This window comes from Solea solea, chromosome 13 (assembly GCF_958295425.1).
Source record: "Solea solea chromosome 13, fSolSol10.1, whole genome shotgun sequence".
Lineage (NCBI taxonomy): Eukaryota > Metazoa > Chordata > Actinopteri > Pleuronectiformes > Soleidae > Solea > Solea solea.
Window position 1 is genome coordinate 27,157,906 of NC_081146.1, and position 16,953 is coordinate 27,174,858.

The window sequence follows — 16,953 nt, forward strand, 5'->3', positions numbered from 1 at the left end:
TAAATGTTAAAGATTATGTTGCTCCAATCAGAATATTTTTCTTTTTCTCTCTGAGAGTGTGAGGACAGATGGAGGGAACTGTAACATGGCTGCAAATAGATTGGACAGAAAACATATAGATGAACCCTTGTAATAGCGTCTTCACCCGTGGCGTCCACTGTTATTGAGTAAACGAGTGATTGTCCTCAGGATCTCGGTCACTTTCTTTGGTGAGACAGAGATCTTGGACTTTCTCAGGCATCACGTCATTTGCTCTCTCTTGCTTGACGTTACTCGCCCATTGTTCAGCAGAGAGACAGTGGACAGTGTCCACAACACCGACTCATCGTTTGTTCTGCATCAGTCTGCGTACATACAGCAACATGGTTGTCAAAGAAACACTGCGAGAGATGTCTTTTCAGTGTTTAATGAAATAATCATAATCATAATCATAGACAGTAAGGCCATACATAAAATAAAGAGAGAGAATGAGAGAGAGATGCAGAGACAGACAAAGGAAAGAAAGAGAGCAGGGATCAGTTCAGTTAACAGAGAGATAATAACTTATTTTGTACTCACATATGCTGAGACCTTGGTGCTCTGAGGGAGACACAAAGCACAGGTGAGGTCAGATATGCTCCATTCATCTGCTACTGAATTAAAATAAGAACTATTTCATAAACTCATAATGAAAGAAAAAGAAAAATATAAGGGGAGAGAACAAGAGGCCAGGTGGATCAAGACAACAGTGAGAATGAGAAGTATCATTTCTTCTAAATAATGCAATAATAGATACTTGCATTTATTACAGTCACTCTGTAGAAGCAGTAGGCTATATGTCAGCAAGAACACATTACAACAGTATACAGTACAGTAACTCACACGTGTGAAGAACGCACACCAATGAAAGACACATCCCTGGAACATCCCTGGAACATCCCTGGAACATGGGGGACAGAGCAGCCTTAAAGAGAAAGTTTGACAGACAAAAAAAGTGAGATCAAGAACATAAACCTAACAATGATTCATCATCCATTTCACTAACATTACATAATAATAACTGAAAGCTGTAACACCTGCAAACTATAACTTAATGGCAAGCTAAAATAACTTGAAGTAGGACACCAAGTCTCACACACACACCTCCTCAATCTGTCCTTGGTGGGTCTCGTGGGTCTCGTGGGTCTCCTCCTCCTCCTCCTCCTCCTCCTCCTCTGAATCCACCTGAATAGGTACTTGCACGTGTCACTTGATGGGACTGTTTCTGCACTTGACAATGATGATGATGACGCCGTCGGCCCTGCTCCCGCTGCAGTGATGGAACTTGTTGTAGCGGCAAAACGATCCGTAATTTTAGTGCATTTTGCTGCATTAACTTTTAGGATTTCGAGCCTTTTCCCCCCCGAGTTTCACTGCCCCCCCCCCTACTCCAGCTTTCATTGGACTAGCTCAACGTCCTTCAAGAAATTCAACCAATGGGCCGCGTTTCGTGTCTCAATAACCGAGTGTTACATGTACAGTAACGTACAGAACTGTGCAAACGTCTCAAGACTCTTTCTTATTTCTATGTCGCTCAAATTCTGGGACTGTTGCCATTTGGATTAGAATGATGAGAATAAACGTCGCTCTCAACTCTCACATAACAGACCTCGTTCACAGCAAATCTTTTATATATAATTATATATAATCTTTATGAAACAATTAGAATTTTAAAACTGCATACACGTTTCCCATATTTTCTGTAAAATAATTATACTGTGTGGTCACTGCAGCATTGCAAAAACAAATCTAATGGTGGTCTACCGTTCTCATATCGTGTGTGTGTGTGTGTCCCAAACAAATCCTGCACTAAACTAAACTTACAGCTAATATCGTGGTCATGGTAAAATATTGTTTAACTGCTGTAATAGTTTGAATGAACTGCTGTTTCCTTGTCTGTCTCTTTGAATGGCACACTGACATGCTGGCACCATCTAGTGGTAATAAACTCAAATCCAGTGCATGTCCTGGCAAAGGAAGGCCTTTATTGTAAAATAAGATTTCATCTCATCACCAGTGGCACCTGCATATCACAAACACACGACTGCCTGATGAACATTATACTGGAGGTTAAACATGAAACAAAAGAGTTTCTAAAACTGAAGAGTAAAAGTCAATTTGAAGTCATTAAAAACACATTTTCTGAGAATATTTTGTTCACAAAGTTTCAATATATTTGCTACAACATGACTAAAAGCAACAGGTTTGTGATAATAAAAACTTAATAAAAATAACCCATAAGCCCCTTCAACGAAATCTACATCTGGCTCAAACCAGTTTAAATGTTTACACGTATGAACCTCTTTACACGTCATCTCTTTATCACTTTCATACTCATACGTAAAATTATGTACACTCTAAGGCACTTGCGGCAGCCATAATCTTGTATTAACAAAAAGTCAAAAAACATTTCATAAGTGCACCTCTCCCTCGATAAAAAAGTACATCTTAGCATTGAGCATCCATTTGTGTAAATCATGGAATATAAAAAGAAGCACAGCAAATTACCAGTGTGACGAATATTAACAGTTTCCTTTTTTTTAGGAGAATCAAAGCTGCATTAATGGTCTGGTTGTCATGGTTACACGACCAGGCTCTCCCTACTGACCGCTCCGTTCTGTAAGAGAAGAAAAGAGAAGTTTCAAACAAGCAATTCATCACATCGTCGTCATTTATACATCACCACAAGGTGGCAGCAGCAGCAGCCTTACAGTGACTGATGGAGTGAATCTGACTTTAATCTTTATTTAGTTTTATTTATGTTGTATTTATGTAATCTTTTTTTAACTAAAATAACATCCAGATATGCACAATTTATCAATGAAGATATCTACGTATCGGCAGTTGACTGTATTTTCACTGACCTTACGGAGGTTGCTTCTCTTTGCGGATGACACACTTTCATCTTCACTGTACGGAGGTGGTGGCGGTGGTGGGTAGTCATCATGGCGACCAGGGTATCCAGAGGGAGGGTTCCTAGGAAGCGGCGGGGGTCCACGAGGGGCCCTTCCTCTATCCGAGTAGTCACTCGTGCTGTCCAGGCCCTCGCGGCTGCGAGTCCGCTGCTGCTCGCCCATCTTCTTCATCTCTATAGCCTCACGCAAGAAGCTGTCGTCGTAATCTTCTCGTCCGGCCCTGGCGCCGCCGCCGCCGCCGCCGCCGCCGTAGCGACGGACCCTCTCCATGTCCATCAGATCATCGCGGCTGTGACTGCGTCTGACCGGGGGGTCACCGTAAGCTCTTCCCTCTCCTCTTCGTCGACTGTCGGGTGAGTTGTCCGGTCTGCGGTCGTTGTGGTGGGTATTGCCGCTTCGGGCGCTGCTGCTCCACTCATCATCTGACCTGATGAGATAAATAAATCATCACTTTTAGTGTTGAAATGATATTAAAGTACAGTAGGTAGGATGTTAGTGGCAATAATAATACCATTATTCATTATAACGTCACCATAATAACACATAAATACTGTTGTTTATTTGGACAAAAGAGCAGTTGATGGTGAAACTCCACAGTTTCTGAATCACATGCAGTACATGAGGCGACGCTAGCCAAACAAAGAGAAAAAAAAATGTGAACAGAAGTGGAGGATTATGGGATGGGGACTGAAAAGTTGTATTTAATAGGTATTGGTTCCTCATTGTTCAGTATTGCAGTATTATTATTAGTATCAACAAAAACCTTAATAATTTAAACATTACCCTCTCCTTCCTCGAGGCTCATCTGGGCGACGGTGGGGCGAGTAGTTATCTCTGTCATATCGACGGCCGATGTCGTCGAGGTTGTCCATGGAGCGGGCGCGTGCACGATTACCCATGTGGCCTCCGCCGCGCCACGGGCGGTCGTCATGGTGACGGCCCTGCTGTGACACACTGCTGATGGTGCTCATCGCTTCATCCCGGTCATAGAGCGTGGCCAGAGGTGGTGGCTGGGAACGCCCCCCGTGGCCACGAGGGTCTGGTCTGTCGTGCAGAGAAGTGACTTCACTGACATTATCCGCTGAGGCAGAAACAGACGGACAAAGAGACGGTAAATAAAAAAACAACTTGTATTATTACTTTTAATCCAAAGGTGCATGTGTGAACAGAACAGCTCGACCATATTGTTTACTCACAGCGGTTGAAGTTCCCAGGTCTGGACGGATCCAGATTAGCCAGCTCCCGCTCCATGTAGTAAATGGCACGTGTGGCATTGCCATCAGGGTCGACCTGGATACGATAGCCACTGCGAGCTGGAGAGCAAATTATATATATATATATTATATATATATATATATATATATATATATATATATATATATATATATATATAAGAGGAATCAGGGCTGGGCGACACGGACCAAAACTGATATCACGATATTTTTTGTTCGAATGGCGATATGCGATATTATAACGTTATTTTTAACAAAACAGGTTAGCTCGCTAGCAGTGTTGTTTTTGGCAGCCATTCTAGATGCTTATTAGTTTTAGTCACGTTTTAGTCATTTCTATATGTGATAGTTTTAGTCACGTTTTAGTCATTTCTATATGTGATAGTTTTAGTCACGTTTTAGTCATTTCTATATGTGGTAGTTTTAATCACATTTTAGTCATTTCTATATGTGATAGTTTTAGTGACATTTTAGTCATTTCTAAATGTGGTTTTAATCACGTTTTAGTCATTTCTATATGTGATAGTTTTAGTGACATTTTAGTCATTTCTAAATGTGGATTTAGTCACGTTTTAGTCATTTCTATATGTGGTAGTTTTAGTGACATTTTAGTCATTTCTAAATGTGGTTTTAATCACATTTTAGTCATTTCTATATGTGATAGTTTTAGTGACATTTTAGTCATTTCTAAATGTGGTTTTAGTCACGTTTTAGCAGTGGTGGACTGTCAGGGCCAGCAGGGCCTTCTCTGCTGGCCGAAAATGGTTAAGAAAAATGTATCGGAGTAAGAGTACACATTTTATATAGGAAAATAACAGCGTCATTATTCTTTTTCTTAGCCACCAACTGCTCACTCTCCACCTGCACCACGTCCGCCACGCTTTCGTTCAAATGTCAGTTGTGGTGCGTAGCGTGGGCGGGACAACACTACGTAGTACGTACATGTAAGGGGCGTGGCTGAGCAGCTGCACTAGGCGTGTAGGCTCAGAGAGAAGCGGTCAGCTTTATTAAATAGCATTCGCAAGGCGACATAAAAATAATATATAAATACTGGTATGGCGATATTGTCTCAACTACATTTCTCTTTCAAAAATATAGCGGTATAACTCTTAATACTGGTATATCTCCCAGCCCTAGGCAGTATTACCAAACAAGGTAATATCACCATATTTTTCAAAAGTCTGCCCTCTCTGATGACCTTGTTTTATCTATAGAATGCAGTGATATTTACCAATGACAGATCACACTGTGAACAAGTCAAAACAGCTTTTGTTTCACACCAACCACATAATAAAAGTTTGTTTTTATTTACTCACTGTGGTCTCCTCCACCTTCTTGGTCATGCAGCAAAGGCACCTGGGAGCCCTGTCCAACTGCACCGAAACAACAATTCACATTTAAATTAGGATTCTAAGGGAGTTCAGTTAAAAGTAATTAAATTGACAAGTGCTGCAACAGAACTGATTTGTCAGGTGTAATAAACAAGTTTCCACCCAAGGTAAGTGATTCTCACCTGAGCTGGCACCGTCATAATCACGACTGTAGCCATTCGGGGGAGGTGGTTGTCTCACTCCATTGGGTAGAGGGAGGGGCATAGAAGGCTGGTTCATGAGTTGCCCGCTGTAAGCCGGCTGAGCATACATACTGGGAGCGTACATAGTGGGAGCATAATGATTGGGAAAACCCTTCTTCACAGCCTTCCCTGCCTCGTACACTGTGAAATAATGGAAAACAATTACAGTGGAGAAGAACAAAACACTGCATCCACTATAGAGCTGATGCTTGGAACCTTGTGAGTTGTGCTGTGCCGGGAATGTGTAGTGGATTATTTTGTTTCATTTTGTTTTATTTTGTTTTATTTTATTTTAAGCATTCTCTAGAGTAAAATGAGGGAATATGTCTTAATGCTGCAGGTCTGGAATAAAGTCCACTCTACTGTCATTTTTCAGAGCTCAGTGAACTCCTACAGCGTGAAACAGACACTGGTGCCTAAGTCATGTGATGTTTGAGCTCTATAAAAGTGCATACAAGTTCCATATGTAATTCAAAGTTATAAATCTACCAACATTATTTTTTTTTTACCAGGCTACACATTCAGATAAAAGATGTGATTAATCACAATTAACCTGCAAATCTGCAAATAACATCATTTTAATTTTAATTTAGAGGCATCAATTGACATTATATTTCATCTTCTGGTCATTTCTTACTCTTAGGAGTTATTTAAATTAAAAAAGAGAGACATTCAAGAGGTCTAAAATGGTTTGGTAAAAATGTAAATAAATAAATAAATAAATAAATAAATAAATAAATAAATAAATAAATAAATAAATAAAAAAAAATGGATCGGTACACCAGGAAACACAAATGATACTAACGTGCTCGAGGGCAGCAGCAGCGGTCAGGGCAGCAGGGGCAGCTGATGTAGCAGCAGCAGGTATGTGGACAGCACTGGCACCAACAGATCCCAATCAGGAGGAGCAGCAACAGGAACCCGAGAACCACCACAAGAACCAAGAGCCAGTCTGTGTGGACCAACACAGGGAATATCACATACACTTACTGTATATCAAGAGAGACCACACTGGGATGGATGTTGAATGACATGTTACTAATGCATGGACATTTACTTTAATTACTGGGCCCTATGGTCACAACAGGAGCCTACCATTGTTAAACTACTTAAATTGACAATATGCACAGAGCTTGAAACTTCATCTAAAATACAAGCCTTTACTTCTTGTCAGTTGTTGTTAAGCGGAAACTTGGACTTTTTAAGGTAACGTTAGCGGTTGAATTTTCCAATAAAGATAAAAAAAAAAGGTTTGCATTGTTTTTTAGTAGTGAAGCATGATACGATGACTTTCAACCTGATTCCGATTTAACCAATTTAGCTCACATTTCTTTTGAAAATGAAAGAGGTCTTCAAATAATCCTGAGTTTGTGGATCCAGGAGAGTAAAAATAAAATGTTAATTTATTTGTTCATGAAAAGAACATCAAAAGAGACCAGATTTAAATCATATCAGACAAAAGAAAGTCACTAAAACAAAAGAAAAATCAAAATAAGTTGATTTGATCAAAATCAAATTCAGTGATGATGTGGGCAAAAACACACGTGGGGAGGGGACAAAAGTGGAGCGCAGCTACATTCTATAGTTTGTCACTAACTAAGTTCTGCAAACAGCCACTGTAGAACATCTCTGGGTGACAGCTTACAAGAATTTGGACTGGTTCATTGAAAACAAGGAGAACCATGGAAGTCATGGAAGTTAGGTAAATGAATAGATATTTATATAATATATAATAATCTTTTGTGTATTTGTAACCCTGGAAATCAGTGAAGCGATAACAAGTGAAAATCTGTGGCGTCATCACTAGGGGTGTCATGATCTCGATCGAGGGAAACAACGTCACGATCTTAACCTTCGGAAGCAAAGGTGGAAACGTCAGTTTTGTTAACACAAACGTTGAAAGAAAACCACGGCGTGCAAAATATGTGATGTGTGTGTGTGTAGCAAAGCACAGGACTTCTCCACATGCATCATGAGGACGTAGACGTAATGCGGTTAACACAGACAACGCTTTGTCCTCATTTGGAGCAAAACTTCCTCAAAATCCAACTTGCGCTGAAGAGATACTGTAACTAAAGCTATAGACAGGTAGCATCAGACCTGCTACCTTACTCAGTGGTGGAAAACCCTGGATTTCAACATTTCATTCACGTCACATCTTACCAAACACACAACAAAGGTGTTCATGTCACAAACATTTTATTATTAATTTCTTCCTCTGCTCACAGCCATGTTTACACTGTCAGTCAGTCACACACCTCAAGCCACTCCCCACTACTGGCAGCAAGCATGACAAAATCAGCACTGACTGTCAGTAACTCAAACAAGTACATTTAAAAGTGAAAAACTCAAGTAACCCTTTGACAACTACATCTCCTCCTCCCTGATTACCAAGGTCAAATAAGACTGAACTATATCAAGGGGCTTGTACTACCTTCCATAACCAGTAAGTCAATGCCAGGCAGGAGGTCAGAAGTATTTGACTTTCTCTCTGTGAAGGAAAGATAAAGCCACAATTACTTTAAAGTGCCCCTGTTGTACTTGTCTAATTTTACTGCCTATAAATTATGATTCTAAAAACTTATTCAGAACCAGGTCCAGTGACTTTTTTACACCTGTCCATAGATTAATTCAGTAACTTGCAAAAACTGTCAGGTAAAGAGTTTTTAAAACTTTGGCTCGCAACTGTTTTTAGACCTTCCAGAGTAAATGCATGTGTGTGAAGGGAGGGAGTGAAAGACCAGGGGAAACTGAAGTGAGAACACGCACACACACGGGCACACGCACACACACACACACACACTATGCAACAACATACTGTTTGTCTCTGAAAGCAGACTTACCTAGAACAATTAGCTCTGTGTAGTCTTCACTGTTTCCTGAAAGGTCTTGGGCAGAGACCACAGAACAGACGTAGACACCGCTGTCACCCCACGCCGTCTGTGCAATATTCAGGTCTGCATCTGTTTTTTAAAAAAAAAACAGAACAAACCCAAAACATTATCTTCATAGTCATTTTTAACATTTCAAACACAAGGAAAGAGAAGACATCTAAATATTTCTCATAAGCGTCGGTTCAAGCGTCACTGGCTCAGTGTATCCGCGGTTATTTAAACGGCAGATGAGATGTGTCTGCATAGACACAGGAGCTTCAGAATAGTTCTTTATCCTGTGCAGTGTAATGGAGTTGTTGTTGTTGTTGTTGGGGCAGACGCTCAGTAGAGGCAGAGAGGATGCTGCTGGACTGCTGATGTGTCTCTATAAGCTTTCCTGCTTAGCTTATGGATCATGGTCAGAAAGCACAGGGGAGACGTTTATTAGGCCCCTGTGCTTCACAACCAAACATACAAATCTTATCGTACGAAAGAGAAACAGAAACGGGGGCAGGTTTAAAACACATTTAAGGCAGGTTGGTATAAAATGAAAGGATATTACACCAGTAATTATTGCACAGTGGGAGAAGTGGACCTGACAACAGGAGGAAGCACCGACAGTTTTTCACTAAAATGCAGTTTAGTAACATAAAGACAAGTCAAGAGATTAGAGTGTTGAACTCACTGTTTATGATGCTGATCTTGCGGCCCTGGTACTCTGTACCCAAAGTAACAGCATTGCTTTGCTTGGAGGCCACAATGCGCACTGTCCTCTGGCTGTCAGCACACTCGATGTTAGGGTCATAATTGGGGTTGTTCTGGGACAGGATGTTCTCTGCACTGCTGGGATTCAGTGCGGCCTGGATCGGGTCTCGACAATATGATTTGTACCTCCATGTGATAACAGGCGGCTGACTGGCAGTAGTTTGGAAGTTACAGGTGAGTGTGACCGGCTGGAAGAGGATTACAATGTACCGCTTGGAAGGGCACTGGACCGAGATGGCCATGGTGGACTCTACAAGGAAATGAAAACACCGGAGATTAGGCATTTGAAATTGTAAACACTGACATCACTTTATCAAGAACAAACAAGACAGAACCATTATTAAGTGAAAATAATAGAGATATTTACTTAATATGTTAATTATAACCTGTGATGTCGTAGAATGACTGCAAAGCTGTAAACTGTAAACTTTGCACTTAGGAGGAGGATAAGGACTAAACCAAGCACCATCAAGTCAGGTGAAACAAAAGATTCTTTCCTATTCACAATGATCAAAGTAATGAAACTCAACTTATTGATGACGCTTTAGAACGATGTGGTCCCATCCCTACTGGACCTACTGCAGATGGCCATTATTGTACTATTAATGGTAATTGTCAAAAGGGCCTGTGTCCAAAAGGCAACCACATCCTCATTAAATAAACACTAGGTGCAGTTCAGTGTCGCATAAATGATGAAAAAACAAACAAAAAAACAACTTCTTTTATTAAGTTATAAATGATTTTATCACCAACCAGGTATCACTTCAGGCAGCAACAAAGCAGTAAAGGCTATTTCTAAGCTCTGAACTAGGTGATAAAAAAAACAAATAAACAAATAAACAGGCAATAGAATGATCATTTTATTTTGAAAATAAAATATAAAACTTAAACAAATAAATGATTAAAAAAACAAATTGAATGAAGTGACAAATGCAACAACAATAGAGACAATCAAAAGTAATGATAGAATGGATGGATAGAATAACATTTTTAGATTTCTAAAATATTTGTTTTCTAGTTGTTATCACAGGTGGTCTAATAAATTTGTGAAGCACTGTGTATATTTATATTCTGTCTTTTTTTTTTAAACTGTTGATATTGCATGTCAATTTTTTACATTAATCAATATGTTGCTTGATCTAAAGTGTCAGATGGAATGATTGATGTCTTGTTTTGGTCACAAAAATTAATACATTTTATGATGTCTTTGTTTAATGGAGCAAAGAAATCTGAAAACATTTACATTAAGAAGCTTAAAAAAAAAATCAGAGGACTAGTTTTAATTACGACGCAAACAGATTTATCAATTGTCAAAACACTTGATTATGAATTTATGAATTGTTGAACATTTTAATTGTCTATGCTCTTTATTTGTATTGTTGTATCTGTTACTTTATAAGCACAGCATATTAATGCTGCTATTAACTATTATTATTGTCTGCACTTGATTCAGTGGGTGGAAAACTACTACCATGGGGATAATAAAGAATTAATATAGGATTAATAAATGGATCTTTATACATTATCATTGTTAGTCAAGGGATTTGTCATTTTCTTAAATGAGTAAAACATAAATAATTTGTCAACAACACCACTAGGGTGTGGTACACAGCAAAACACATTTCTCCACCACCTCTCGAGTGGGTGTCATGAGTCATCAGAGCCAGGCTTATAGTGTTTACATCGGATTTTACAGTCTATCAAATTGAGATTCTTTAGAAAACGTTCAAACAAAAACTAAATGTTTTGTTTCCAATAATGTTTTAATGCTCACGTGTGACGTTGTGTGCTCTTACATACAACACCTTACACAGGATTACAGAATGGACAGGAAGTGTGGTTTCTACACACCAGGTTTCGTTTGATATTTGAAAATGAATAACATTAAAATCAAAAACTCTGGTAAAACACTGGATTATTTTTAAACACAATTCTTTACTGGAAAATTCCATAAACATATCTTAAGTGCTTTCATTATGATTTATTGCGTTAAAGTATTTTAAGCATTTTTTTTTTTTTTAAACTCAATTATTCAGACTAGCCTCCCCCACGCGACCATCCACCCACTATCACCTCAGTCATCTTTATCTGTATTTTGCATTTTAAAGTCTGTTATTCATTTTTTAACTGTTGAATGTTTCATTTGATCTGACATAACTTATGTCTGTGTGATGTATCTACTTATATACGATGTAAAGTGACTATGCTACTCATGTAAACTGCATATGTCACCACACCTGTATCTTATAGATTCAATAGTTACAAAATGTCACCAGCGTTTAATATATTCAGTAATATAACTGGTAACTTTCTCTACAATAAAGAAGTAGTTATCTTTGTACGGATTATTGCTTTGTTTTCCAGTTAGTTGCATAAATAGAAAACAGTAGTTTGTACATTATCGTATATTTCACTTTGTCTTTATGCTGAACACCAACTGTGTAAAGGAACAAAGTGTGAGTAAAGGAACAAACTGTGTGTAAAGGAACAAACTGTGTGTAAAGGAACAAACTGTGTGTAAAGGAACAAAGTGTGAGTAAAGGAACAAACTGTGTGTAAAGGAACAAAGTGTGAGTAAAGGAACAAAGTGTGTCAAAATCACTGAAAAACGAAACGGTGTTGTGAGCTAGCTGTTAGCGGAAGAGGACCCACCCAGAGAAAAAAAGGTGAACTTACCTGTTGCCACTAAGGCGACGAATATTAGAGTCCAAAACATTGTAATCCAATTATCAACGATTGTCAACGAAACTACTTCTATCACTTTATCGTACACGTGAGCAAAAGCTTCAGCTCGCGCGTAATATTAAATTTAAACACGCGCACTTTTCTTCAGCCAGGTAAAGTGGCCTCCATCTTGTGTCTCTGTGCACTGTGAGTGGGGGAGGGGACGAGGAGCAGCCGCAGGTTCACGCGCACACACAGGTTACGAAATTCACGGGTTGTTCTGGGTGGAGGTTTCCTCCCTTTTTTCATTGGAAATGATTTGAAATGACTTCAGTGACATAGTGATGGTGAGATAATAACAATAAAGAGCACATGGTAACATCCTTGTTATTGTTGCTTTTATTGTGTCCCAGTATTTTCACACAGGTGAAAGAGTGTGTCACCCTTTCATTGGTACAATCCGAACACAGATAAACTGTTAATGTTCAACCTTTTTCGCTTGTGTGTGCTGCAGGTGTTTTCTTAGGTCAGTAGTACAGAGGGTTCTACACAGAAATAAAACTACTGCTGCTGATAAACTGAGACAATATCTGCTCTGTACTTATGTCTGAAAGACAACATGTTTACAGTCGACGGATTCACAGCTAACCAATCAGAGCGAGTGTTGTTGAAACATTTAACATTTAATGGCTGTATTATAAGATTTAAGATTTACAAGTATTTGTTTCGATTAATCAAAATCAAACTACTGTATTCAATACGTGAGTAATGAGTAATTATTGTAAATGAAATGATTCAGATACTGAGAAATGCATCAGTTCTGCTCTTAGATATTTTTGGATTGAACAAAAAAACATATGTTTTCTCAAAGGTTCAATCCAAAAAAAGCTGAGAAGTTGAGAGTCCGCACTTTAATCAATCAATCTTAATTGTTTCATTTAAAATTCATCGTGGTGGTGTACAGAGGCAACATGATAAAAAGTGCATTTCTCCCCGAATATGTAACTTCCTGTATGTTCACGTCTGTGGCAGAAAGTTAAGAATCACCACTCAAACATGTGCTTTATCTCTCTTTGAGGGAAATAAACAGAGAGACTAACAAAACAAAAACATAACCTCCATACATGACACGACATTTGATATTTATCATCTATTATTTTAGGGCTGCAATGATTAAAAATAATGAGTGATTTAAAACTAAGTCCGGCACAAATTTAAACAAGATAGTTTGGTGTATAGGTAAAATGTAAGGGAACAGTTTTAAAGTTAATGGTAATAAATGCACTTAAATCAATAGTCTTCTAATTCAGTGGTGTATGTTTGGACAATGACAATTGTATTGTTAGCACTACCTCAACTGACCACTAGATGGCAAGGTGCCTTCACCTAAAAACCTCAAAACCCATGATGAGACCACCATAATTCCATAAACACAAATAATTGACTCAATTAAACACTAAGCAAGTAAACAACAACAACAACAACAACAACAATATAACTGTAATGCAAATGATACAGTTTAGGTGAAATTGAGAATCATAATCATAATAATCATCAATGAATGACATGAATTCCCAATCCCCTCAAATATTCTGGTGCACTGATGACAACAGAATGGAATGAATGTTTAAATGTATATAAAAGTTTGGTTGGTGACCTTTGTTTCTAAAGCTGGGGGAAAAAATGAAAATTTGGGGTAGAAAAACTTAATAAAATATAAAATGCAAGACAATGGGATTTTAACGAGAATAAAAATAAAATTGGATAAAAGACTCGTGAAAAGTAACATAAAAATGAAATAAAATAACAGAGGATGAAGTGGGATTTCTTTCCTTCTTTGTTAAGTGTGGTTGTATGAGGACACTGTTGTATGTTTGAGGACACATTACTACACTGTACAGATGCAGGGACACAAAGATAATGAAAATAACTAGTACCGCGCGCGGTTCTGAACGGGTTCGAGCCGACCCACGCGGGTCGCCGTGTGCCACGGCTCCCCGCGTGCCTCGCGCTCTCACCCGTTCATTCACCGCGCGCGGTACTAGTTATTTTCAGTACTAGTTATTTTCAGCGGCGTCCCCGCGCATGACGATCCAAATTTCGGGGGGGATCGGGCAACGTATGGCAAAGTTATAGGGCACTTCCTGTTTAAAATGGCCCACTTCCTGTTCGGTCAAATGCGCGTCCGTAAACGTGTTCAGGGAAGTTCCCTTGTCTTACATATCAAGTTTTGTTCAGATCGGACAATCTTAGAGTTTACTTCCTGTTTCGGGCATTCCACTTCCTGTTGGGAGGTCATCTTTTGCAGACATGCTCAGGACAGGTCCCTGGTGTCACATATAAGGTTTCGTGCAGATCGGACAACGTACGGCAAAGTTAGAGGGCACTTCCTGTTTAAAATGGCCGACTTCCTGTTCGGTCAACGGCGTCTCCGTAAACATGTTCAGGGAAGGTCCAGTAACTCACATATCTAGTTTCGTGTCAATCGGACAATGTAAGACTTTACTTCCTGTTTCGGGCGTTCCACTTCCTGTAGGGAGGTGACCTTTTACGGACATGTTGAGGAATGGTCTGGGGTCCCACATACTAAGTTTCAAGTGGATACAACAATCCCTGTTGGAGCAGCATCAAAAACTATAAATGTAATTCTGTCTGCTGTCACCAGGGGGCGCTGTATTTGAAAATGAATATTTTCATATAGATGTGTTCAGGGCCGGACTGTCATCAATCCTTGCAAGTTTGGTTCAGATCGGACCAGGATTGGCAAAGTTGTAACAGTTTGTTTTTTTAGAATTTTCTACCACCACCAGGAGGTGCTGTTTTCAAAATGTACCGTTTCAGCAACATAGTCGTGTTCAGCAACTAACCATCATCAACTATAGCAAGTTTGGTTGGGATCAGACCTTCCATCGCGAAGTTATAAGAGTTTCATTGTCTGTTATGAAAAATTATTATTATCTCCAATTTTGGCGCCCCCTATCTCGTACGCCATACAATATTTTAAAAAGCTTTTGATAACTTTTGATGCTCAACTCGTCCACATTGATCTCACCAAGTTTGAAGGTGATCGCACAAAAGCTCTAGGAGGAGATAATTGAAATACAAGCTGTCATATTGTCTACTGTCACCAGGGGGCGCTGTTTTCGAAATATAATATTTTCATATAGACGTCTTCAGGGCCGGACTATCATCAATCCTAGCAAGTTTGGTTCAGATCGGACCAGGATTCACGAAGTTGTAGCAGTTTGATTTTTTGTCCCAAAAATCCGACTTTGCGTTGTTGCCATGGCAACACCGTTAAACGATTTGTCGTCATATTGATCACGCATCATCTACCATGTGTTTTGACTGTTGTCACCAATTTTCAGTGCGGTACGATTATCTGTGTAAAAGTTATTCCCGAAATCGTAAAAAAACTTTTTTTGTGTGTATTTTCTTTCACCACAAGAAGGCGCTGTTTTCAAACTTCACCGTTTTTTCATAGACGTCTTCAGCCATGGCCCATCATCAATGGTAGCAAGTTTGGTTCGGATCGGACCTTCCATCGCAAAGTTATAAGAGTTTTGTTTTTCTGATGCGAAACATCAGAATCATCACGAACTTTGCCGCCCCCTATCTCGTGCGCCATGTGACATTTGAAAAAACTTTTGATACCGTGAGCTCCTCAACTGGTCCACAGGGACCTCACCAAGTTTGAAGGTGATCGCACGAAAACTCTAGGAGGAGTTAGTTCAAATACCATTGCTGCGAATTCGCCAAAATCGCCAAAAAATGGCCAATCAACCCAAGATGGCGGATTTCCTGTTGGGTTTGGATCATGGTCATAATGTAATTTTTTCTTCATCCTGACCCACTACACATGTGTACCGAATTTCGGGCATGTGCGATAATTGTGTTGGTCATGGTGAATTTGGACAGGTCGCTTCGCACGTTTTGGCCCCTCCCACATTCAATTTTCGACGCACATTCCCCGAACCTTTTTCAGACGTAAATTTACACCAGGATTGATGCGGTCACAAAAATCTGTGAGTTTTGGGGTATGGGAAAGGCCTCAAAAAGGCGATTTACTTTAAGGAATAATAAGAATAACTAGTACTGAAAATAACTAGTACCGCGCGCGGTTCTGAACGGGTTCGAGCCGACCCACGCGGGTCGCCGTGTGCCACGGCTCCCCGCGTGCCTCGCGCTCTCACCCGTTCATTCACCGCGCGCGGTACTAGTTATTTTCAGTACTAGTTATTTTCAGTACTAGTTATTTTCAGCGGCGTCCCTGCGCATGTCGTTCCAAATTTCGAGGGGGATTGGGCAACGTATGACAAAGTTATAGGGCACTTCCTGTTTAAAATGGCAGACTTCCTGTTCGGTTAAGTGCGTGTACGTAAACGTGTTCAGGGAACTTCCCTTGTCTTACATATCAAGTTTTGTGCAGATCGGATAATCTTAGAGTTTACTTCCTGTTTCGGGCATTCCACTTCCTGTTGGGAGGTCATCTCTTGCAGACATGCTCAGGACAGGTCCCTGGTGTCACATAAAAGGTTTCGTGCAAATCGGACAACGTACGGCAAAGTTAGAGGGCACTTCCTGTTTAAAATCGCCAACTTCCTGTTCGTCTCCGTAAACGTGTTCAGGGAAGTTCCCTTGTCTTACATATCAAGTTTTGTTCAAATCGGACAATGTAAGACTTTACTTCCTGTTTCGGGCGTTCCACTTCCTGTAGGGAGGTGACCTTTTACGGACATGCTCAGGACAGGTCCCTGGTGTCACATATAAGGTTTTGTGCAGATCGGACAACGTACGGCAAAGTTAGAGGGCACTTCCTGTTTAAAATGGCCGACTTCCTGTTCGGTCAACGGCGTCTCCGGAAACATGTTCAGGGAAGGTCCAGTAACTCACATATCTAGTTTCGTGTCAAT

General features: G+C 39.8%; 1 protein-coding gene across 2 annotated transcripts; it reads right to left on the reverse strand.

Annotated features, from left to right (window-relative positions):
• Positions 1 to 1,983: 1,983 nt before the first annotated feature.
• On the reverse strand, positions 1,984 to 12,264 carry lsr (lipolysis stimulated lipoprotein receptor). 2 transcript variants are annotated; one of them, XM_058648673.1, is made up of 11 exons: positions 12,053 to 12,264; positions 9,297 to 9,626; positions 8,582 to 8,701; positions 8,173 to 8,229; positions 6,544 to 6,690; positions 5,679 to 5,879; positions 5,482 to 5,538; positions 4,130 to 4,246; positions 3,717 to 4,014; positions 2,883 to 3,360; positions 1,984 to 2,635 (listed from the first exon to the last, which is right to left on the reverse strand). In XM_058648673.1, exons 1-11 carry the CDS (start codon positions 12,090 to 12,092, stop codon positions 2,600 to 2,602), a joined length of 1,881 nt encoding a protein of 626 aa, XP_058504656.1. In that variant the 5' UTR covers positions 12,093 to 12,264; the 3' UTR covers positions 1,984 to 2,599. The 2 variants fall into 2 exon arrangements, with proteins under 2 accessions (XP_058504656.1, XP_058504657.1); XM_058648674.1 differs by lacking the exon at positions 8,173 to 8,229 and having other exon boundaries at positions 12,053 to 12,263.
• Positions 12,265 to 16,953: the final 4,689 nt, after the last annotated feature.

Bases quoted from the DNA above. Each gene is read 5' to 3' on its own strand.
- lsr (XM_058648673.1), bottom strand. From the start codon at position 12,092: ATGTTTTGGACTCTAATATTCGTCGCCTTAGTGGCAACAG. The intron at 8,230-8,581 runs GTAAGTCTGCTT...TTTCCTTCACAG, and splicing joins CACAGAGCTAATTGTTCTAG to AGAGAAAGTCAAATACTTCT. The intron at 4,247-5,481 runs GTGAGTAAATAA...TTTGCTCTCCAG, and splicing joins AGAAGGTGGAGGAGACCACA to CTCGCAGTGGCTATCGTATC.